This window comes from Rhea americana, unplaced genomic scaffold (genome assembly GCF_003343005.1).
Source record: "Rhea americana isolate MKP2758 unplaced genomic scaffold, rheAme1 scaffold_335, whole genome shotgun sequence".
NCBI lineage: Eukaryota > Metazoa > Chordata > Aves > Rheiformes > Rheidae > Rhea > Rhea americana.
This window is the reverse complement of record NW_028186463.1, coordinates 88,292-107,336: the sequence shown is the minus strand read 5'-3', so window position 1 is coordinate 107,336 and position 19,045 is coordinate 88,292. Positions and strand designations below refer to the sequence as shown.

At 50.0% G+C, this 19,045-nt stretch overlaps 1 protein-coding gene across 1 annotated transcript in view; it reads right to left on the bottom strand.

Annotated features, from left to right (window-relative positions):
* Positions 1–15,018, bottom strand: part of SLCO2B1 (solute carrier organic anion transporter family member 2B1) — a 63,001-nt gene extending 47,983 nt beyond the window's left edge. The window contains exons 1-2 of the mRNA XM_085311235.1: positions 14,825–15,018; positions 2,989–3,092 (exon numbers count right to left, since the gene is read on the bottom strand). Of these exons, the coding sequence (XP_085167361.1) occupies positions 2,989–3,069 (81 nt within the window). The 5' untranslated portion in view covers positions 3,070–3,092; positions 14,825–15,018. The remainder of the gene's footprint in view (positions 1–2,988; positions 3,093–14,824) is intronic.
* Positions 15,019–19,045: the final 4,027 nt, after the last annotated feature.

Sequence of the window (19,045 nt, the reverse complement as noted above, 5' to 3'; positions counted from 1 at the left end):
ACCTGCCACAGAACAAGTTATGCTCCCAGCTCTCCCTATGCCTCCATCCTGTGCAGATCTGTGTAACCCTCGACTTCAGTTCCTCCCCTCTGCCGCAAGGGATTCATAGAATTAAATTCATCAGCATTTGTAAAACAAAMCAARACCAAAACCCTTCCCAGAAARATGATAGAGAAATCTTAAATCTTATTATTAGAGGGAATATTCACTTTCTCAGTCCAATTAGTCACCCTAGTTGTATTTTGCTCTAGAGCSTAGTGAGATTCTGCAATGCGTCCAACTGCACTGATGTAGCATTAAGGGTAAATTAATGTGAATGCTGGTATTATTCATAATGTGCAATTATTCAGCCAAATATATATGAATCAGATGCTGCAGTACAGAGGGAGTCACCCCCAGGAGCAGAGGAGCTAGGTGCACCCGTGGCTCTGCCAAAATTTCCTCATACCTTCACCCTGCAGGGACCTCGGAGACTGCACCCAGTCCAGCAGGACATTGCATTTCCCTAAGACTTTGAAGAAACAAGGTTTAAATGAGTTGTCCTGGTTTACATTAAAATTCAATTAGGAGATAAAAGGGAGAATGGAAATCTGGACTCCCGGCTTACCAAATTGCTATAGATTCTTCTAACCAAGTGAAAACATCTTTTCATGTGCACACTTGTAATGACATGCTAAGAAAAGCTCATATTAAATCACACGCTTTCACAGCATGCTTGCTGGGCAACTTAATGCAGCAAATCATTGATGTTTTTCACTACGGAAAGCTTTTGAGCCGTGGTAATAGCATGATGCTGAGGATTTTACAGTGACATGTCAAACTTACTGCRTGTGTACAAACAAAATCCCCAAACCTGTGGCCACGTAGTATCAGGGAAAGCATTTTCCATCTTGTTCTCAGTTTATTCATCCAGCAGACAGATTTTCAGCTGTTTCCACATTATATTACCTGGAGCCTTGCTTCTCATAGATCTCTGCTATTCCAAGCACCTATTTCACTGCAGTATATTCCCAGAGCAAAAAASTCCATTCCTGTCAACTTCATTTGTTCAAACAAGAGCAGCTTGAAAGCTGATATTCACAAACCAAATTATATGCTCCATTGAACATAGGAATTGTCATCTGATAAGACCAACAGTTAGTATAGTCTAGCTTCCTGTCTCCTTGTGATGCGTGAGAAAAGAGCACAGAACTTCCAAAATGTCCTGTTTATAGAAAACAAGGTGGAAATACGAGTTTGATTCTGACGCAAGGTGAGCATTAGCTTATTCCTAAATCACCATGGTCAATGTGATTATTACTACCACCTGACAGATGCTTTTCTTATTGAAAAGTTTACCTATTTTTCAGCATTTTGAATGTTGCTACACTGCGTTTTCCAATAGTATGTTGTAGCAGACCACCAGTTCCACAGGTGGTTTTGTCATACCATCATTAATGCCAGGGATTCTCTTTTTAAAATGCCACTAGCTCTATACAGAGAGAAAAGGATTCACCACCAGCTCCCCAGGAGCCAAGGATCATGGACCCTCTTCCTGGAAACAACCGAGAGTACAAAGAACTTTGCAAATGCCCCTCTGGCACTGACRCAACCACGTGCAAGAGCCAAGAAGCTGCGAACATCTGCCGGCAAGCTCAGGATCAATGTTAATTGCACATAGGCTGTTCCGACCCCACTGCCATGAGATGAGCACTGAGTACTTTTGAAATAGTGGTAGAGAAGAAGAGGAACTCAGTGCAGCAAATTTTGATTTGAACTTAGACACTATCTCTCCAAGATTCAGAGATCAGATCCTAAACAAGTGAGCTGGAGGAGATTTAGGGTTCTGCTTTTGCTCAAGGAATTGTTCCAGGACCACCTCTGGATGGATCCCCCCTAAAAAACAGACATGTCCTGGGAAATAGAGTCTGGCCATGCTTCACCATGGTGGTGAGCATGCAAACCCTCAGGCTAGAGCTTGCCTACCTCTTGCCTCCTGTCTCTTTGCAGCTTTGCAGCCTAATGGCCCACCTTTGAGGAGGCGGGGGAGAGAGGGACCTTGTTCCAGGCTTCCCCATGGCTTGGGTGCCCCAGGACATAGGGAACTTGGCTGCATTCCTATGCTGGTGAGTAGAGCCGGTCCTCTGCCTTCCTCCCCTTTCCTGGGGGATGCTTTAACCATCTCACTGCTGTGTAAAAGTGACTGCCACATCCTGTGGTCCCAARCTCATCTAACTTTGGGGACTTCTCCAAAGGGCTTAATGAAGTCCACACATCTGTCAGCCTAAACCAGATCCCAACAGAGCTCTTGGATGAAGACGTAGAAGCACTGTCTCCCTGCATGCCCAGAAATAATGTCTAGCAGTGAGTGGACGGGCGGGTGGACTGAGTCATCATTTAGTACATATGTCTTCAGCGTGTAAATCCGCACAATAGCAGGATTCAAGCCAACTAGATCCCATTTCTTGCCTTTCTGTCAATACCTAAATAGGTGCTCATAGGCACAGCTTTGCAGGTGGCTGTGTGCCTACCACCACCCTGAGTGAGCACCAGTTCCCATTTTCCTCAATTTCTGCTCCTTCTGCTACATGCATGCATTTACCTGGCCGTGCCAGTGAAGTGGTGGACAGAGCATGCAGGAAACAGACTACAAAAAAGTAATTTCCATAAGGGTTAAGTGTAATAAGTGTTTACATATATATATATATATAATATAAATATATCTGTTTCTCTTGGAGATCTGGCTTGAGTGCTGCGAGATGCACTGATGGAAGCTGAATACTGCAGAACTTGAAAGTTAAATCATTTTACAACATTGTTGTTCGACTGCTTGATTTTAGATTAAATAGTCACTTATCCAATTGCACTTCTGTGATAGGGAGCACCCTYTAGCACGTCTCAAATACATTTGCTAGACAGAAATCAAGTCAACGCTTTCTGCAGAAAGCTAAACTCTTCTTTTCTAAGCTAGTAATCCAAGGGGGATTATAGAAAGCAGGAGGCATTTACCTTGATACTGAGAAATGGGTTCTTGCAGAACGTTTTCCGGGATTGATCCAGGTAGCTGCTCTTTGTGGTGGTCGTTGTCATTCTGTCAGGTCTGTTTTATCCGCCTGCCAAAATAAAATCATTCAGCGCAATGCTAAGTGTTCCATCTGAATTCGCTTTGCTCAGCACAGTAAAACCCAGTCATGCTTTGCAAACACCCACACAGCAGGCACACAGTCATCATAACCAATTATTTATGCTTCTCATTTATTTTAGCACTTCACTTCTGCAAAACAACATGCAAAACACTAGTGACCTAATCACTAGGCCATGGGAGAAGTTAAGATGTTAAGAATTATCGATCATTTTACTTCACAATCATTTTAGCCCACAAACAGCTTGAGTAATGAGTGTAGGGACAGAATCCTGGTATCCTCAAATTCCAGCCCCACTGAAGGGCCAATACTGTTTAACATCTTCATCAACGACCTGGATGATGGGACAGAGTGCACCACCAGCAAGTTCACAGGTGACACAAAATGGGGCAGAGGACTGTGCTGCCATTCAGAGGGACCTGGACAGGCTGGAGAGTTGGGCAGAGAGGAACCTCCTGAGGTTCAACAAGGGCAAGTGCAGAGTCCTGCACCTAGGGAGGAATAACCTCATCCACGAGGACAGGCTGGGGGCTGACCTGCTGAAAAGCAGCTCTGCAGAGAAGGACCTGGGAGTGCTGGTGGATGACAGGTTGACCATGAGCCAGCAATGTGCCCTTGTGGCCAGGAAGGCCAATGGTCTCCTGGGGTGCATTAGGCAGAGTGTTGCGAGCAGGTGGAGGGAGGTGATCCTGCCCCTCTCCTCAGCCCTGGGGAGGCCTCATCTTGAGTACTGTGTCCAGTTCTGGGCTCCCCAGGACAAGAGAGACATGGAGCTACTGGAGAGAGTCCAGTAGGGCTATGAGGATGATCAAAGGACTGGAGCATCTCTCCTACACGGAGAGGCTAAGAGACCTGGGGCTGTTAAGCCTGGAGAAGAGAAGGCTCAGGGAAGATGAGATGGTGTAAAGAGGACAGAGACAAACTCTTCTCAGTGGTGCCCAGTGACAGGAGGAGGGACAAAGAGCAAAAATTGAAATACAAGAAACTTCATTTTGAAGTAAAAAGGAACTTTTCTACTATGAGGGTGGTTGAACAGTGGAACACGTTACTCAGAGACGTTGTGGCATCTCCATCTTTGGAGATATTCAGACTTGACATGATCCTGGGCCACCTGCTCCAGGTGACCCTGCTTTAGCAGGGGGGTTGGACTAGGCAATCTGCAGAGATCCCTGCCAGCCTCTGCAATTCTGTGATTCTCTAATAATCATTTCAATACCTGCAGGAGGAAGGAGGGCAATTTTTACTGTCCCAAGTGATGGGACTCTCCAATTGCTCTGATTGCTTCCTTCATATCTTTGAACCATGCAGAACCTCTCAGCTTATTTTTGTCTAGTATCAGCCCCATGTCTGGAAAGACCATCCAGTTAGTACTGAACTCCCCGGACTCCCTGAACCCTCACCAAAAGGGAGCATCCTATGGTCTTTATAGAGTGCCTGGGGCAGAGTCTCATCACAACCATGCTGGCAGAAATCTCCTTGGGCTTTATTCTCCTTCCCATGGTAGGGCAGCTCCACAGACTCCAGAGCAGCTCCTCAGATTTACCTAGATACAGCCAAGACTAGGATTCAGACTCATTATTATATATTGCATTATATCACACTGATGTCTTAGCTTTCTAGATATGTTTGCAATATGCATTACACACTGACACTGTATTTAAATGTCAGTGCTATAAAATGACAGAAATATCCACAGCATTGATGAGATGGAAAAAGAGGTTAAGAGAAAAACCCAGCTGAGCTCTTAAACCGTGCCAGAGCAGTCCTTGGGCCAAGGGATCTGCCCAGACATGAAGAGCTCAGCAATGTTAGTCCTGCTTCACAAGTTGTGACCAAGTGCAGGTTTGCTGCCAAGTGTCCTCATGGGATTTAACTGATTTCAGCTCCCTGACAAACCGGGCTGAAGTCTATACCAGAGCAAGCCRCGCAGAAGGGGATGCATCAGGTGTCTTCCCATAGATCAGGCAGCTTTGGAGATGCTGACTTGCCAGAGTGCCTTCCCAAGAGCTGCYGCTAGATGAGGATGGATCTGGGGACTCTCCTATGGGCATGGACGCAGTAGGCAAGGACAGGTTCTGCCTGTAGAAGGGGGTTCAGCAAGCCCTTCTCCATCCCTCCAAATGGATGGTCTTGGATGGTTTAAACTCCCCCTTTGCTGTCTGTTACTCTTACCTAGAGTGTTTTTACATTTCACCTGGAAGCAATCTCCCACGTTAAGTTTCTTGATCCACAACCAACGTCTAAGTTTAACTGCATGAGGAAACATTAACCTGTGGGAACCCAGCACCTCCCTCCCAGTACCGCTGACCTCCTTCCCTTCTCATACTCCGTGCTCCATCCTCCTTTCACACTAGTTGCCTCTGTGAATCAAACAACTTGTAGGAGGCCAATTGCCKTTTTCTCGTTTTAGTGTCCAGACTTCCTACCCAGGAAGCAGCATTGTTTGGCAGCACGTTAAACCCGTCAGGCTTTAGTTCACTGTTCAGAGCACTCCAATAGATGTTTCCATCTGGATGAGTGCAGCATCTATGAGCTCTACAGCAAACGGGGTGAAAAGCTGTACATTATTGTTTACTTTGTATAATTCTATTTTTCCCACAATGATCAGCAAAGGAGGAAGTACTGTAACCTGGAACAAATTAACAAATTACTGGGCGATGTCAATCCTAGCAATAAAGACTGTCTTAACTGTGGTGTTTATACAGCCCTTGAAAGCTCAGCACAGGAGAGGCAAGCACAAGAGCGGGGCCTGCATACCACCGAGCTAYAAGCTCCACAGCATCCTTTGCAAAAAGCAATTGCTGCTCTCAGTCCCATTTCAAGAGATGAGATAGTGCTACAAAGAAATACAAGATGGGATCAATAAAGTAAATTCAATCGTAAATTAAAGCATCCATGAAAAGCTTCCCAGAACCTCTGGAGAGTTAAGCAGTGCAGCAGCCAAAGTACCTGCCTGTTCCAGACCACAGTGTCCAATATTGCTTGTCTCTGGGAGCAGCGCTGTGATGAATTATTTACAGCTGCTGAGTTTGCTGGCAGAGCTGAGGCCTCTCGAAGGCTCAGAGGTGACACAGAGAAAATAAACAGCAGTGCCAAGGTAGTAAGGGAGGAACCCCAAAGGAGCCCCAGCCCGGATTTCCAGGAATGGGCTTGTCGGTGGAGCTGTTAAGCACTGGAGGCTCCATGTCCTTCTTTCCCCAGTTACCTGTTTTAACGTATCTGCTGGCCCTCATCACCAAAGAAGAGGCAGTAAATTGCACCTGCAAACAGTGAATACTGTAGTCTGCAAGGGCATTTTACTCACCCTGCCCACCTCTTCCAGGCCCAGGGTTTACATACATGCATCTTCCAACCCTTCAGCGAGCTGGGGAAGCTGCCACACCTGGAATATATTTAACTTTTTTCTTCAACATTTCTATATGGTCCTCTTGGTGGTTGTATTTTCACCAAATGGTATTAAAAACAAACAAACAAACAAAAAGCACGGGTGGAAATTTTCCCACCAATCCCTGCCCAAATGGTGRGTAAAAGCCCCTTGCTGTGCACCACCGACATCCAGAATCTCTCGTGCCACTGCCACGGGAGCTCAGTTCCTCTTTCTCCAGGGGATCCCTGGAGTTAAAGGAGAACCTGCGTTAGCTGTTAGCTGCCAACAGCCAAGGATGCACAGCCGATCCTGCCCTCATCCCACCATGCGTGCTCTGATCTCCTGTTTGGCTGGGTTTCCTGCTTGCATTTCAGTATCACCTTGACGTGCGCACTGCCTATCAGACACAGAGCCATAGAGACACCTGAGAGGAAACATTCAGYAGAGATCTGAAAAGCTGCGGAATTAAAAACAAGAGTAAACTTTGGACTTAGAAACTATTTACTTACAATATCTCCTTAAGAATAAAGTGAAACTGAAAAGTACTTTGATTTAGCACAAAGGATAACGACTCGTTCAGAGAACAAGGCAGGTAAGACTTAACCAGCAAACCAAAATTGCACAAAAGAGCATATGAAGCTCAGACTGGTGCCAGTTTCCTTCCCCCGGGYTGAGCCAGCTTTGCTCAGCCCAACTACGGCAGCTCTCTGCTCTCCCGTAACATACTATAACACCCTGAGGGTGGCAAGATCCACGTTCCTCTGAAGGAATGGACATCTCCAGGTGGAAAGGAAGATCCTTTCCAATTAATCAGCAAACAACCAGGGACAGATAAGGACATGCATTGCGACGGTGGGGGCCGATTTAGTGCAGYGAGTGCCATTCCCAGGCCCTGCCGTTGCAGGAGAGGAAAGGGTGCTGCAGAGCGACTTGTTTACTGTTCTCCTTAACTTCTGCAAGCTGAAGTCAGMTGTGGCTATAAAAGAACTTTGTTATGAACAATAACGCAAGAGCCGAGCTGCTACCACATCAGCCTGCCCTCCCTAATTGCTTACGCAGCCTCGCCGCAGCTGAACRCTCCCAATTCACCGAGGAGCAATTCACTCCGTACCAAACTTCTTCCTCCAATTTAAAACTGCATTGCAAGGGGCAGAGCCACGAATCCAGCTTCCTACGTTGGACCAAGGTTATGCTGCAGACAGCAGGGGTGTTAAGCCAAACGGAGAAGCGTTTTATTTGGTTTCCAGGGTGCTGCAAAGGGAGCAGTGAAGGCTTCAGCGCCTCTCGCAGCTACAGTAGCTGCGTAAGCTCTTCCCAAGCAGAACATTTTGCAAGGCTTTTTTATGAGCAATGATATCATGTTTACAGGATTGCAGCAGGGAAAACAACCCTGGGTCTGTTAGAAGAGGCTCTTGTGGTTACCGTGTAAATGCAGTTAAGTTGCATGTTTGTGCCTGTGCCAAATTTCAAAGTTTGCATTCCAAGTGTGGTCGCTTTGGGATCATGGCTGCAAACGGCTGGGCTCATAGGAGCGCATCAGCGTTGCTTCCAAACACCAGTCTCATGTGGCCGTCCCACCTATTTCAATTAGTTAAAYGGGAGCAATTAGGCTGTGTTTGCACAACACACCATGTTTATACAATCAGCTTAATGAAAGTCACTGATTGCTGTTTGCAAGCCTTGGAGGCAGCTGGGAATCTTGCCTTGAGACCCATTAAAGGGCTGGGCTGTGGTCACGCGTAAGGATGGCTGCGGATGATTAAGTGCCTGAAGAACTTCTTTATATCACTTTCACAYATGTGGAAAGATGAGTGGGATCTGGTCTCAGATCCTCCTCCTCTAGCTAGCCCTCAGTGAGCCATTTCCACATGTTAGTCCTCAGCTAGGCTCCTGGTGCCATCAGTGGGCTGCAGCGCTGGGGTAGATGATACAAGAGAGGTAGCAGCCTGCAGGACTCCTGTCCTTGTTCCTGGCAAGACACTGATCAGGACAACATGCAGCTTAAGTCCCACTTTCTGAACTACTGATCTCTTGTTGACCAAAAGGATGACCTTGTTTGGTGTGGAGATGGGAAGGGACCTCTGAGAAACCCAGCAGTGCAGTGGTGAGTGTTTGGGTGATGGCAAAGGTGCTGTGTTTCTCCCCAAATAGCTTCCCTCTGTCTGCCCCAATGGAAATGTCCCTTTGCAGATGGACTCTCCTTCTCCTGAAAAGAAGCTCATGGTTTTCATCACAGACAGCAATGAGGGACAAAACAGTGCTTGTATGGATCTAGTCCGCTGGCAGCTTTGGGCTTCACCAGCCTGCAGGGTAGCCGAGCATTGCAGTTCTGCCTCAAGAAATCCCTCCGTGCAGTTTCATCCAAGCAGGCTTCAGAACTTGTCTTCACTTCCCCTCCTCGACCCCAAGGAGTGAATCTGCACTGYTGTGTGGCTGTTGGCACTGGCCCTGAGTACCCGCATTTCTGTGGCCTCTTGAGATGTTCTTCTGCGTGCAATTGCTTTCCTGGCTGACGTAGCACTGGAACAGAYTGCCCAGAGAGGYTGATGGCTCCATCCCTGRAGCCGCATGGTCCTGGGCAACCTGCTRTAGGACAGTGCTTGAGCAGGGGTGTTGGAYTAGATGGCTCCTGCCATCCTCAACTCTTCCATGATTCTGTGTGTACAGCTGTATATCAGCTCGTATGCAACCATATGTACGAGTATATTCCTTTACACCCATCAGCAGACGGGAGAGGCGTTGTCTCAGCCCTGCAGATAGCCCAGTGTATTCCTTACCCCAAATGCTGCTTTCCTGGAGCTTTCRGTGGTGTACTCACCTCTTTTTCTCAAATCTAAGTAGCACCAAACTTGCTCACGAGGCAGCTGCAATCACTGCAAGGCTGGTGTCGGACAGGATCCTGGGTGACTGGCTGAGGTGACAGGGTCTGTGATCACACACGGTGCCAGTGACCCTGGCACAATGCTCTTTAGAGCCTGCACTGCACCCTGATGAAGCAGAAAATTGCTTCCTTATATGCCTGCAAGTAACCTCTCAAGTAAMATTGCTTCTCCCATTGAGCTCACAGGGACTTTCCACTCTCAACAGCTGTGTTTAGGAGTCTATCTAGGCACAACGACGGCCAAATTTCACTGCGCRTAACCCCTAGGAGCTGATGTGCAGGGGCATATGCAGCAGGACCCAACTATGAGACACCAAGCATGGGACAAATGCCCAAGGGATTTGTTTCCTAGTAGTATGTCCTTCAGGGGCAGTGATGGATGGCTGTTCAGAGAGCAAGGATTTCAGATGCTGTGGATTCATGAGCTGACATTATTCCAGCAGCTACGGATAAGGGATTTTTCTCTGGAGTCCTGTTTGCTCCACACTTTTGGCTGTGACCCTGGGAACCTGAGTCACAGCATCCTTTCCTCCAGCTGTGAAGGCAAGACACTGTGGGCCCAAGGAGGCATGAGCTTGGACAAGCCAGGAGGCCAGTCCCATGCAAGCTGACACGTTCAGGCTATGATAATATATTACCACTGGTTACAGCCTTGCTTGGCTGATGTCTTATCAGCTTCTTCAGCACTCCTGCAAGCCAGAGGCAYATAAGACCTAGAGAGGGGCCAAACAAGGGGCTGTGCTCTAGGGTGCAACTCCTGTTTGTCCAGAGCTTGGCCAATTAATCTCAAGTCTTTTTACCAGCGATTAAGATGCACCACTTGCCCCCGAGCAGCCCTCACTTTGGCACTGGGGTGGCTGAGGGCCAGCAGAAGCACCCTGAGCGCTCCTGCATGCGGCGGGTTGCTCCGAGACCTGTGCAATGATCTTGGCTCTGGCAGCAGAGGACCGGACTTGGCGACRCTAGAGTCCCTTCCTGTTTCCGAGGACATAAATCTATAGTAACACGTTTATTAATAGCGGCACAGTGCTTGTTAGCTCAACGAGGAAAAGCACGCACTGGGCTCAGCAGAGCTTGAGTAAATAACAGAGAATGTAACACAGCAAATTAAATCCCGGCAGGGGAGACAAAATGCCAACAAATATCCCATTATCTGTCGTCCTTCTGCTGAATTTCTAGATAATTTATATTCACTGTTGTAAAATTGGGATAGTGTCAGCGTTCCTATGTGCAAGTGTGCCTGTGTTAAATAGGAAGGTGATCTGGAAATTATGAGTGAAAAAATGCTTTATAATACCGCAGAAAGGGAAAGATGTCATGCACGCATCATTTCCTCCTTGGGAAAAGATTGAGAGATAAAATGGATGTGTGGATCTGCACAAAAGCTATTTCTATCTCACGCCAACGGACAAAAAGAAAGTGAAAATGGGATCAGACTAACRCGGTGATTCTCTGTAATGGGAAATGTGATGGAGATGACACGTTGCAGAAATCCTGCAAGAAGCAAAATATGAGGAAAACTGTTACAGAGAAGAAAAAGTTTAGAAAAAAGAAAGAGAAAAGCTGTGATTTCAGTCTGTGAAACACAACTGTGGGCAGTGAGGTGAGGCACCCAAGCTTCATCTTGGGTCTCGACCAGGTGACTTCCATAGGCCCCTGCCACTCCAAACCATTTTCCAGTCTGGGAATGGTGAAGCTCTCCTTCCCATTTCTGTGGGGACAAGCCAGGACAGAGCCAGAGCTGTGTGTCCTGTGGAGCAGAGATGGACTCCAGCCTGTGGAGACCTTCTGGCCAAGTGCTTCATCCTGCAGTAGAAGTCCTGCAAAAAGTGCCGGAGCCCTGCCAGCTGTCCCCCTTCATGTCACCCCAAAAGCCCCAGGGGTTCACCCGACCCTACATTGGCAATGTAGACATCTGCCTCTGCCATGGCCAATTGCACCCTCAAGGCAGATTTGCTGATGCAAAGGCAGCAACGCATCCAGCCTGGGGCGTTGCAAAGTCCGGTGGTCTGACATGAGATGAGACTGGCCACAATCCCAACAGTTTGGGAAGAAAACACAGGAGTGAGAGGGTCTCTCTGCTGCAGGGAAAAAAAAGGGGGGTTGCTTTTGGTGTTGGTGGTTATTTCCAAGCAGAGCACGCAGACACYCTTGAACTTCTGCATGCCCTGGCGTGGTGTCACTCGTGCAACCTCAACCGCCACCCAGGGCTCCGGGAGTTAAACGCAGCGACAACTCAGAGATTAAAAAAAAATCGTTCAAAGCACAGAAAGAAGGAAACAGAGAGGCTACAGGAAAAGGAGACGGGAGATCTTTCAGCCGCACGCGTTACATAAGCAACGTGGTTGGCAATTGCATAACAGCAGGACTCATTCGCACAGCTTCATTTTTGGAAGACGCGAAGGGCGCGGGAGCCGCCCCAGCAAGTCGGGTCGGCTCGGACGAGCCAGGGACATGGGTTTCCACCTCCTCCCCCCCCACAGAAGCAGCATGTCCTCAAACCCGGCCACAACTCCTGCCCTTGTTTTCCCTTGCTGTTTCCAGCTGTRGGAGCTACGGATTTGTTTGTGCTGGCAGTTTTACTGTAGGCAAATGCAATCCAGTCCAAGGGCATCTAAGACATTTGCCATACAAAACTCACCCGGATATGTGAGCTTTGCTTGTTCTCAGTAAGATTTTATGAATAAATGGTTAATCCTCCCCTCTGGATAGTGCCAGACACCTAGTCATACCCTGCAGTTTATAACCGGGAGCAAATCAGTTGGGTACATATCACAGARAGGTGAGCGTGTGCTTGGCCGAGAAATACTCCCTGCTCCAAGCAGCTCAAAAGCCAAGAGTAGGATGAACAAAAGTACAAAATGAAGTATATAAACCCTTCCCTCAGGGCAGRCTTTCCTTTCCATAGGCTACAGGCACAGTGCCGGAGTCGGAGAGAGACGTCTGCCAACACGTGTCTGGAGGAAGGTAACCCCAAGGYAGTATTTTATACACCCTAAATAATATCCTGAATGTTTCCCCCCCCAACCCTGTGTACTTTACTGATGCTAAAACAAGAGTAAAACATGAGACGAAGATTGGAGATTTCTAAAAAGCGTTAAGACTTTGCAGTGGCATTTGCAAGGAACAGCTGGAGGAAATGTATGAAAGCAGGAAAAAAAGAAAAAGCAAAGCCCCAGGAGCCAGGAGAGCCCCAGCGCGTGGCGGGTGCCGACATCCACGCAGAAACCGCCTTCCCGAAGGAGAAGCTCCTGCWATAGGGAGAGCAGGAGACGCTGCTGCGGGGACGGCGCAGGTGGAGCGGGAGGCCTCGCGCCCTGCGCGTGCGGCCGCCGGAAAGCCCGGGTGGGCACGGCTTTCTCCCTGGAGCAACCCGGAGGTGGCTTCTAACTTCTAAAAAGCCCCAGGAGTGCACATCTGCGGATGGCCTAGGAGAGCGGCCCGATTCCCCGCGCTGCGGCCGGCCGGCACCTACCCGGGCGAGAAGCACCTAGGCACAAACTCGTTTGCTTTCCMCCCATCTACTTATCCAGCATGTTCAAGGGTGGGATTTTTTTTCCCCCCCTCCGGATCAGATTTGTTATCTGCAAATTAGCAAAAAAAAGCGCCAGCAGCTTTTTTTTTTTTTGGAAGATCGCGGTAAATTTGTGCTGATCTTCGTGGCGTGACCTCCCCAGGAGCGGGGAGCGATCCCGGCCGCCGCGTCCCGCAGGAGCGACGAGTGCTGTGGTGGCCGGGGCGCCGAGAGCAAACCGTAGGAGAGGAAGTTCAGAATTTTCCCTAGGCCAGCAAAAAAAGCGGGGCTGAAAGGTTATAAATAGGCAGCCGAGGAGCCACTGCATTTCGTGCATGTCAAAGCTGGTGCGCAGGAAGTTTCCTGCAGCCGAGAGATTTCTGCAGGCGCCTGATAAAAAAGCCCTTYGGGGCAGATCGATGCAGCCTGCATCGCCTCTGAGAAATCGAGCGCTGATGGTAGCATGGATGGAGGACGGTCGTGGCCCTCCGGGGCTGCACCAGCTCCGTTTGCAGAGCTGGGGTGTCTGATGCACGCACAGACAGCCCTGATCGTCTCCCTTTTTTGTCCGATTTGTCCCCGTTCTTTGCTTTACTCCAGCGTCCTCGATGAGCGTTTTCCTTTTTGCTCCGCACCTGGGGCGTTAAGAGCAGTAGCCACTGGCGAGGCGCCCGCCCAGGTGAGCGGCGCAAAGTCCCTTGGCCGTGGCTCGTCCTTCCCCGAAAGCCCGGAGGTGCATCTCTGCGGCGCGGGTGGGTTTTGCCTGCCCAGACCTACGCGCTTGGCTGGAGCACGGTAACGGCATTGCAAACCGGCACGCACCACGACGGGCACCCAGCAAGGTGGCCCTGGCGGGGGACGTGCCTGTAGGATACCGGCAAGCAGCCAGAGCACCACGGTGCATCGTGCACGTGCCTTGCAGGGACCCTGGGGTGTAACGTGCCTCGTAAGGTRAGAAAAACCTCAATAACTGGAGCAGTAACAGGTTTCTTGGCCTCTGCTCTGGAGTGCAGGCACGAATCTCTCATGCTCCCCCCGAGGCAGCGCCTCCGAAACGGAGGTGGAGAGGAAGACGGGACACGCTGGAGTTTGCAAGACCCAGGAGTTACCAAAGAGAAGTTGGCTTCACCCTGGGATCAATTCAGCCAAGGCCAAACTCGGCGGGAGCAGGCAGAGAGGAGCAGGCACGGACAAACYGCACCCGCCCGAGCGACGGACGCCGGCCGAGCCCGCGCGCAGACGCCTGCTACGAGCAGCAGCGCCGAAAGGCAGCACCTGCGTCTGCACCGAAACGCGCTCGTGGCGCCCGATTTGCAAAAAACCCCCGGCTGCCTCTGCACCGAAACCTGCAGAGCTGCAGCAGCGCGGGGTGTCCCTGCACCGCACCCGAGCACACGCTTTCGCTCCGACTTCAACCCTTCCGCGCGCCCGGTCACCGCGCGCCCGTGCGGGTGAAGGTTCACGGCCGCCCGGCACCCCTCCCCGAGGGCCGAGCCAGGAACCAGCGGAGCGGGGGGAAAGCCGCTTTCCCGTACGGGCGGGAGGGAATCCGTAAGACAAGCAGCCTCTGGGCTGCGAGGCTGCGGAATGAAAAAAAAAAAAATAATAATAAGTGGAGCTGCTTTATTGGAAAAAAGAGAATCAAATAAATAACCAGGAGCAGCGGGGGAGCAGCAGAATACATGTGCAGAGAGTCCTCCAGAACGGGCAGTACGGAACATTTGCATCACTTTTTTTTTTTTTTTTTTTGGTTTGTTCTTGAACTACTAGAAAAATCCAGCTCCCAAAACTGGATCGGTCCAAGGAGCCTTTGCAAAACAAGCGCGGGGAAAGCGGCACGAGAAACCCCAGCGATGCAACCTGCCCCGGCGCTCGGGGCGGGCTCCGTGCCGACGGCTCGGCAGCGTTTTCCCGCGCGGGACCGACGCCGGGATACTCACGGTTTCAGGTCTCGCCCTCTCACGGTCCTGCCGCTCGGATAGCGAAAGTTTTCCTGCTGCCTGCGAGTGCTCTGGCCATTTGGTACTTTTACTTCCCAGCCCGGAGGTGGGGATGGGTGTGCGGAGGTGGGGCTTAGCCTATAATTTCGGAAGCCGGAGTGTGTTTTTAATGGCAAGTTTTGCAATGGCTTTCAACAGGACTTTTTTTTCCCCCTTGGTCTTGCAAACTGCAATTAAAAAAAAGTTACAAGGCTGCTGACACTGCTGGCTCACCCAGAGCTTTGCAAACTGCTTACACAGTCCAAACACAAACCGGCCTTTGCTTTGCTCCATCCCCTGGCTCGGTTCCCCTCTCCCCCCGCCCCGCCGCAAGGGTCCTGTCCCTTGTGGGCTTCTCCGTCACGTTCATTTTCTCATTCCTGTTTATCTGCTTTTGAAGCTGGTTTGGGAGGCTGGAAAAAAGTCATCTGTGGGGATTTGGAGACTGAATTGCCTGCAGGGGTGCTGGAGCCGAGCACACCAAGCGGGTTAATTCGGGCTTCCTCAGGTGCGTGGGTTTCCGATGGCAGCTCCRACGCCAGCACGTGTGATTTTTGTGTTGTACCTCGGAGCCTCGAGGGTGGGAAAACCGCATGCTGGAGAGCAGAGAGTGAGGATTCGTGCTAGAAAATGAAAAGGGAAGAGCAAGGGCAGGGTGCAGGAGCCGCGCGAAGCAGAAAGGAAACCCCTCCGACCRTAGCAGACTCCTCAGAAGTCAGCAGTGGTGCAAGCTCAGCTGTTGGCACTGATGGCAGCCCGGAGCAGGGATCTCCTGTCCGGCGAGCAAGGAAAAGCCCAGCGGACGGAGGTTTTGCAACTTTGGGCTATTCCAGCCTGGGGGGGGGAAAGGGGGCGAAGCGCCAGCCAAGGCAGCTGGGAATGGGACCAACCTACGTGATGTCCCTGGTCACCCACCTGACTCCGTAAAACCCTCCTGCTCTTCCTCTGCATCATTTTAGGGGAAGGTTATCTGCTGCCCATGCACAAGCTCTCCGAACAATAATTAAAACATTTTATTAGCTTTAGCAAGGGAGAGGCGTTTTGCTAAGCAGGCGACAGCCGAATCAGTGTGTTAGAAAATATTCCTTGTCCAGGTGACCCTGAACTGTCCTCCCAAGCAGGGCTGCATCAGACAGATAATGCGCTGCAGAGAAAATAAACTTTATCTGCTCTYGTAGGCTCCGTGATATCTCAGGAAGGAATTACCAGATCTAAAATGTATTATTAATATTTTACGGTTACAACACTGTTTTCTTTCTTTCTGGAAAAGCTTTCCAGAGAGGCTGTCGACACCCAAAGGGGACCTGAAAAGCGGGGTGCCGCCCCCCTCGCCTGCAGAGCGGCTGGGACGGGTGGGCAGCCGCGGGCTCTGCGCAGCCTCCCGCCTTCCCGTCGCCTCCGGCGTTGCACGAAGGGAGAGCCCCATCTATCGACTCCTCGTCCGCGGCGGGCCCCGCGGGCCGTGCAGCCGTGCAGGCGCTTCCTCACCTTGGGAAGAAGATACTGAAGGTCCCCACCAGCAGCCCCCAGCACCACGCTGCGTGCCACGCACCTCGGCGCTGCCTGCTTTAATACTGCGCTGCCTTCCGACACCTTTGCCTCTCGGGGCCAGCAGGGCAAGGCCGTCTTTAGGGCCGAGTGCTGCCTGGTGATGCCACCCGTTACCTGCCAGCAGGAGCCCTGTCACTGGAGAAAAGGGGGGAAAAGCAGCTTTGCTTCCCGGGGCCACGGCAGGGCGCACGCAGCTGCACACCTGCAGCACGAGCTCGAGTTTTGCTGCAGAYGAGCCGCGTCTCCAGCCTGCGAGCAGCTCTGGGGGATGTTCAGATTTGTTCTGCTTTGCAGAGCAAAGAGAGCAAAGAGGATGGGGAAGGGGATGCAGGTGAAAAGCCCCTGCATCGTCCTGAGACCAAGCACTTTCCTCCGGTGAGCGGAGCCCTGCGACCTCCCTGCTTGCCGCTGGCTCCTGCCCACTGCTGCCACACTCTGACCAAGAGGCTTTCTGCAGCTACTTTAGTGTTTGCCTTCCTAGCTCACACACAGCCTTTGACCTTCAAATATTTGGGTATGTTTGCTTTACGGACCATGACTGCACCCCATTCAAAAAAGAGACAGATAGTGCCTATGAAAAATCCAGCACTGAGAAAGCCAATAAAAACTGAATTGGCTCCATGAGACTGCTTTCATAGGAAGAAATTATATCAAGCTCATCACAGTAAATTCAGTGCTATTAAATTCTTCTGAGGGAGCAATGAAAGGATTATTTCTTGGAGCAATTAAAATCAGTTTGCACTAAACGATGGCAGTATTTATTCTCTGTTCTGGAAATCTTGGTGGGCAACAAATTAACCACGAGCCACCAACGTGTCCCTGTGGCCAAGAAGGCCAATGGTCTCCTGGGGTGCATTAGGAAAAGTGTTGCGAGCAGGTGGAGGGAGGTGATCCTGCCCCTCTCCTCCGCCCTGGGGAGGCCTCATCTCGAGTAGTGTGCCCAGTTCTGGGCTCCCCAGGACAAGAGAGACATGGAGCTACTGGAGAGAGTCCAGCGCAGGGCTACGAGGATGATCAGAGGGCTGGAACACCTGCCCTGTGAGGAACGTCTGCGAGAGCTGGGCCTGTTCAGCCTGGGGAAGAGCAGACTGAGGGGGGATCTGATCAATGTGTACAAGTACCTGAAGGGAGGGTGTCAAGGGGACGGGGACAAACTCTTTCCAGTTGTCCCATGTGACAGGACAAGAGGCAATGGGCAGAAAYTGAAGCACAGGAAGTTCYGCCTGAASGTGAGGGGGAATTTCTTCCCTGTGRGAGTGAYRGAGCMCTGGACCAGGTTGCCCAGAGAGGTTGTGGAGTCTCCTTCTCTGGAGATCTTCAAGGCCCGCCTGGATGCAACCCTGTCTAACATGCTGTAGGTGACCCTGCTGAGCGGGGAGGTTGGACTAGATGATCTCCAGAGGTCCCTGCCAACCTCAACCGTTCTGTGATTCTGTGTGTGAGAGTATGGGAGGAGCCCATGCTGCAAACGGGGCTCGTTTCTACTTGTGGAGGTGAGTCCGATCCTTTCCTGCACGTGGGACTAGGGAAAATACCTGCATTGGGGTTGTTATTTTGCTCTTAGGCTCTGCTGACATCTTACCAAATTTATTAGATTAGCCCAAATCTAAGACACGAATGTTTCAAATGTTGCAAAACCTGTTTGCAGATGTGGCATCTAAATTTTGTGGCTCAAGTCCATCGGTGGCAGTTAATCTGTTCGCCTCTGTACACTTTAGGACTGCGGTCTCAATCACTGCCCTGCCTTTCACTGCATGTAGGGGGGTGTTGTTGATATCTCTCAGCATCTGTAGCACAGATGTCATTTCAGACTGAGTTCATAAAAGGAAAACCTAAGACTCAAGGCAAAAGCACAGCCTAAACTCGTGGTTCCCTTTCCTGTCCCTTGACCATGGGGCTTTCCTTCCTGTCCTGAAGAAAGAGGAATCTCGCAGGCTGTGCAAATATAATGAGAAGGGCTCTCATTATTTGGCTTATGAACCTTATCATGAAATGCTTTTATAGCAACAGAAGGAAATTTTGAGGCATTTATTCAACTGAAATTTGAATTCTTATGAATGGTCAGTGCTATGGAGACATACGGGAGGTTGAATTGCGACAGAGCAATTTCAACATCTGTAGCAACAGCTGGGAAGGAGCCAAGAGAAAATCCTACCTTGGGTAAAAGGAAGCACCAGAAGGGGAAAAAGTGCAACTTTCCCCCATTCTGTTCTTGAGAAACTGCCACTACGTTCCCTTGGGCGTAAACTTAATTTGTGTCTATTTTGAGATGGTATTTGACTGCTCTGTGTGAGATGCCTTCAGTCTCGGAAAATCTTTCATAGTATGAGAACGTTTTTATGAATAACACAGAAGCAGTAATGTTTTCTGAAGGATGTGCTTTTACTTGAACATCATCCAGCAGGGGATTAATGCTGCAATCTGAGACTGTCTGGGCTCAGATCGTGTATGCTGCTGCATAATTGCACAAGATGCACTTCTCAAAGGGTTTCTAGTCTATTAGACTGTTTGCTCCACGGGGACTTTGTGTCAGAGAGACTGGGATTTATAGACTGAGGCTCTAATGCTGAGGATGCTTGTAATTCAGTTTAAAAAGCAGGCTGCAGAAGGCAGAAGAAGACTTCAGTTGAG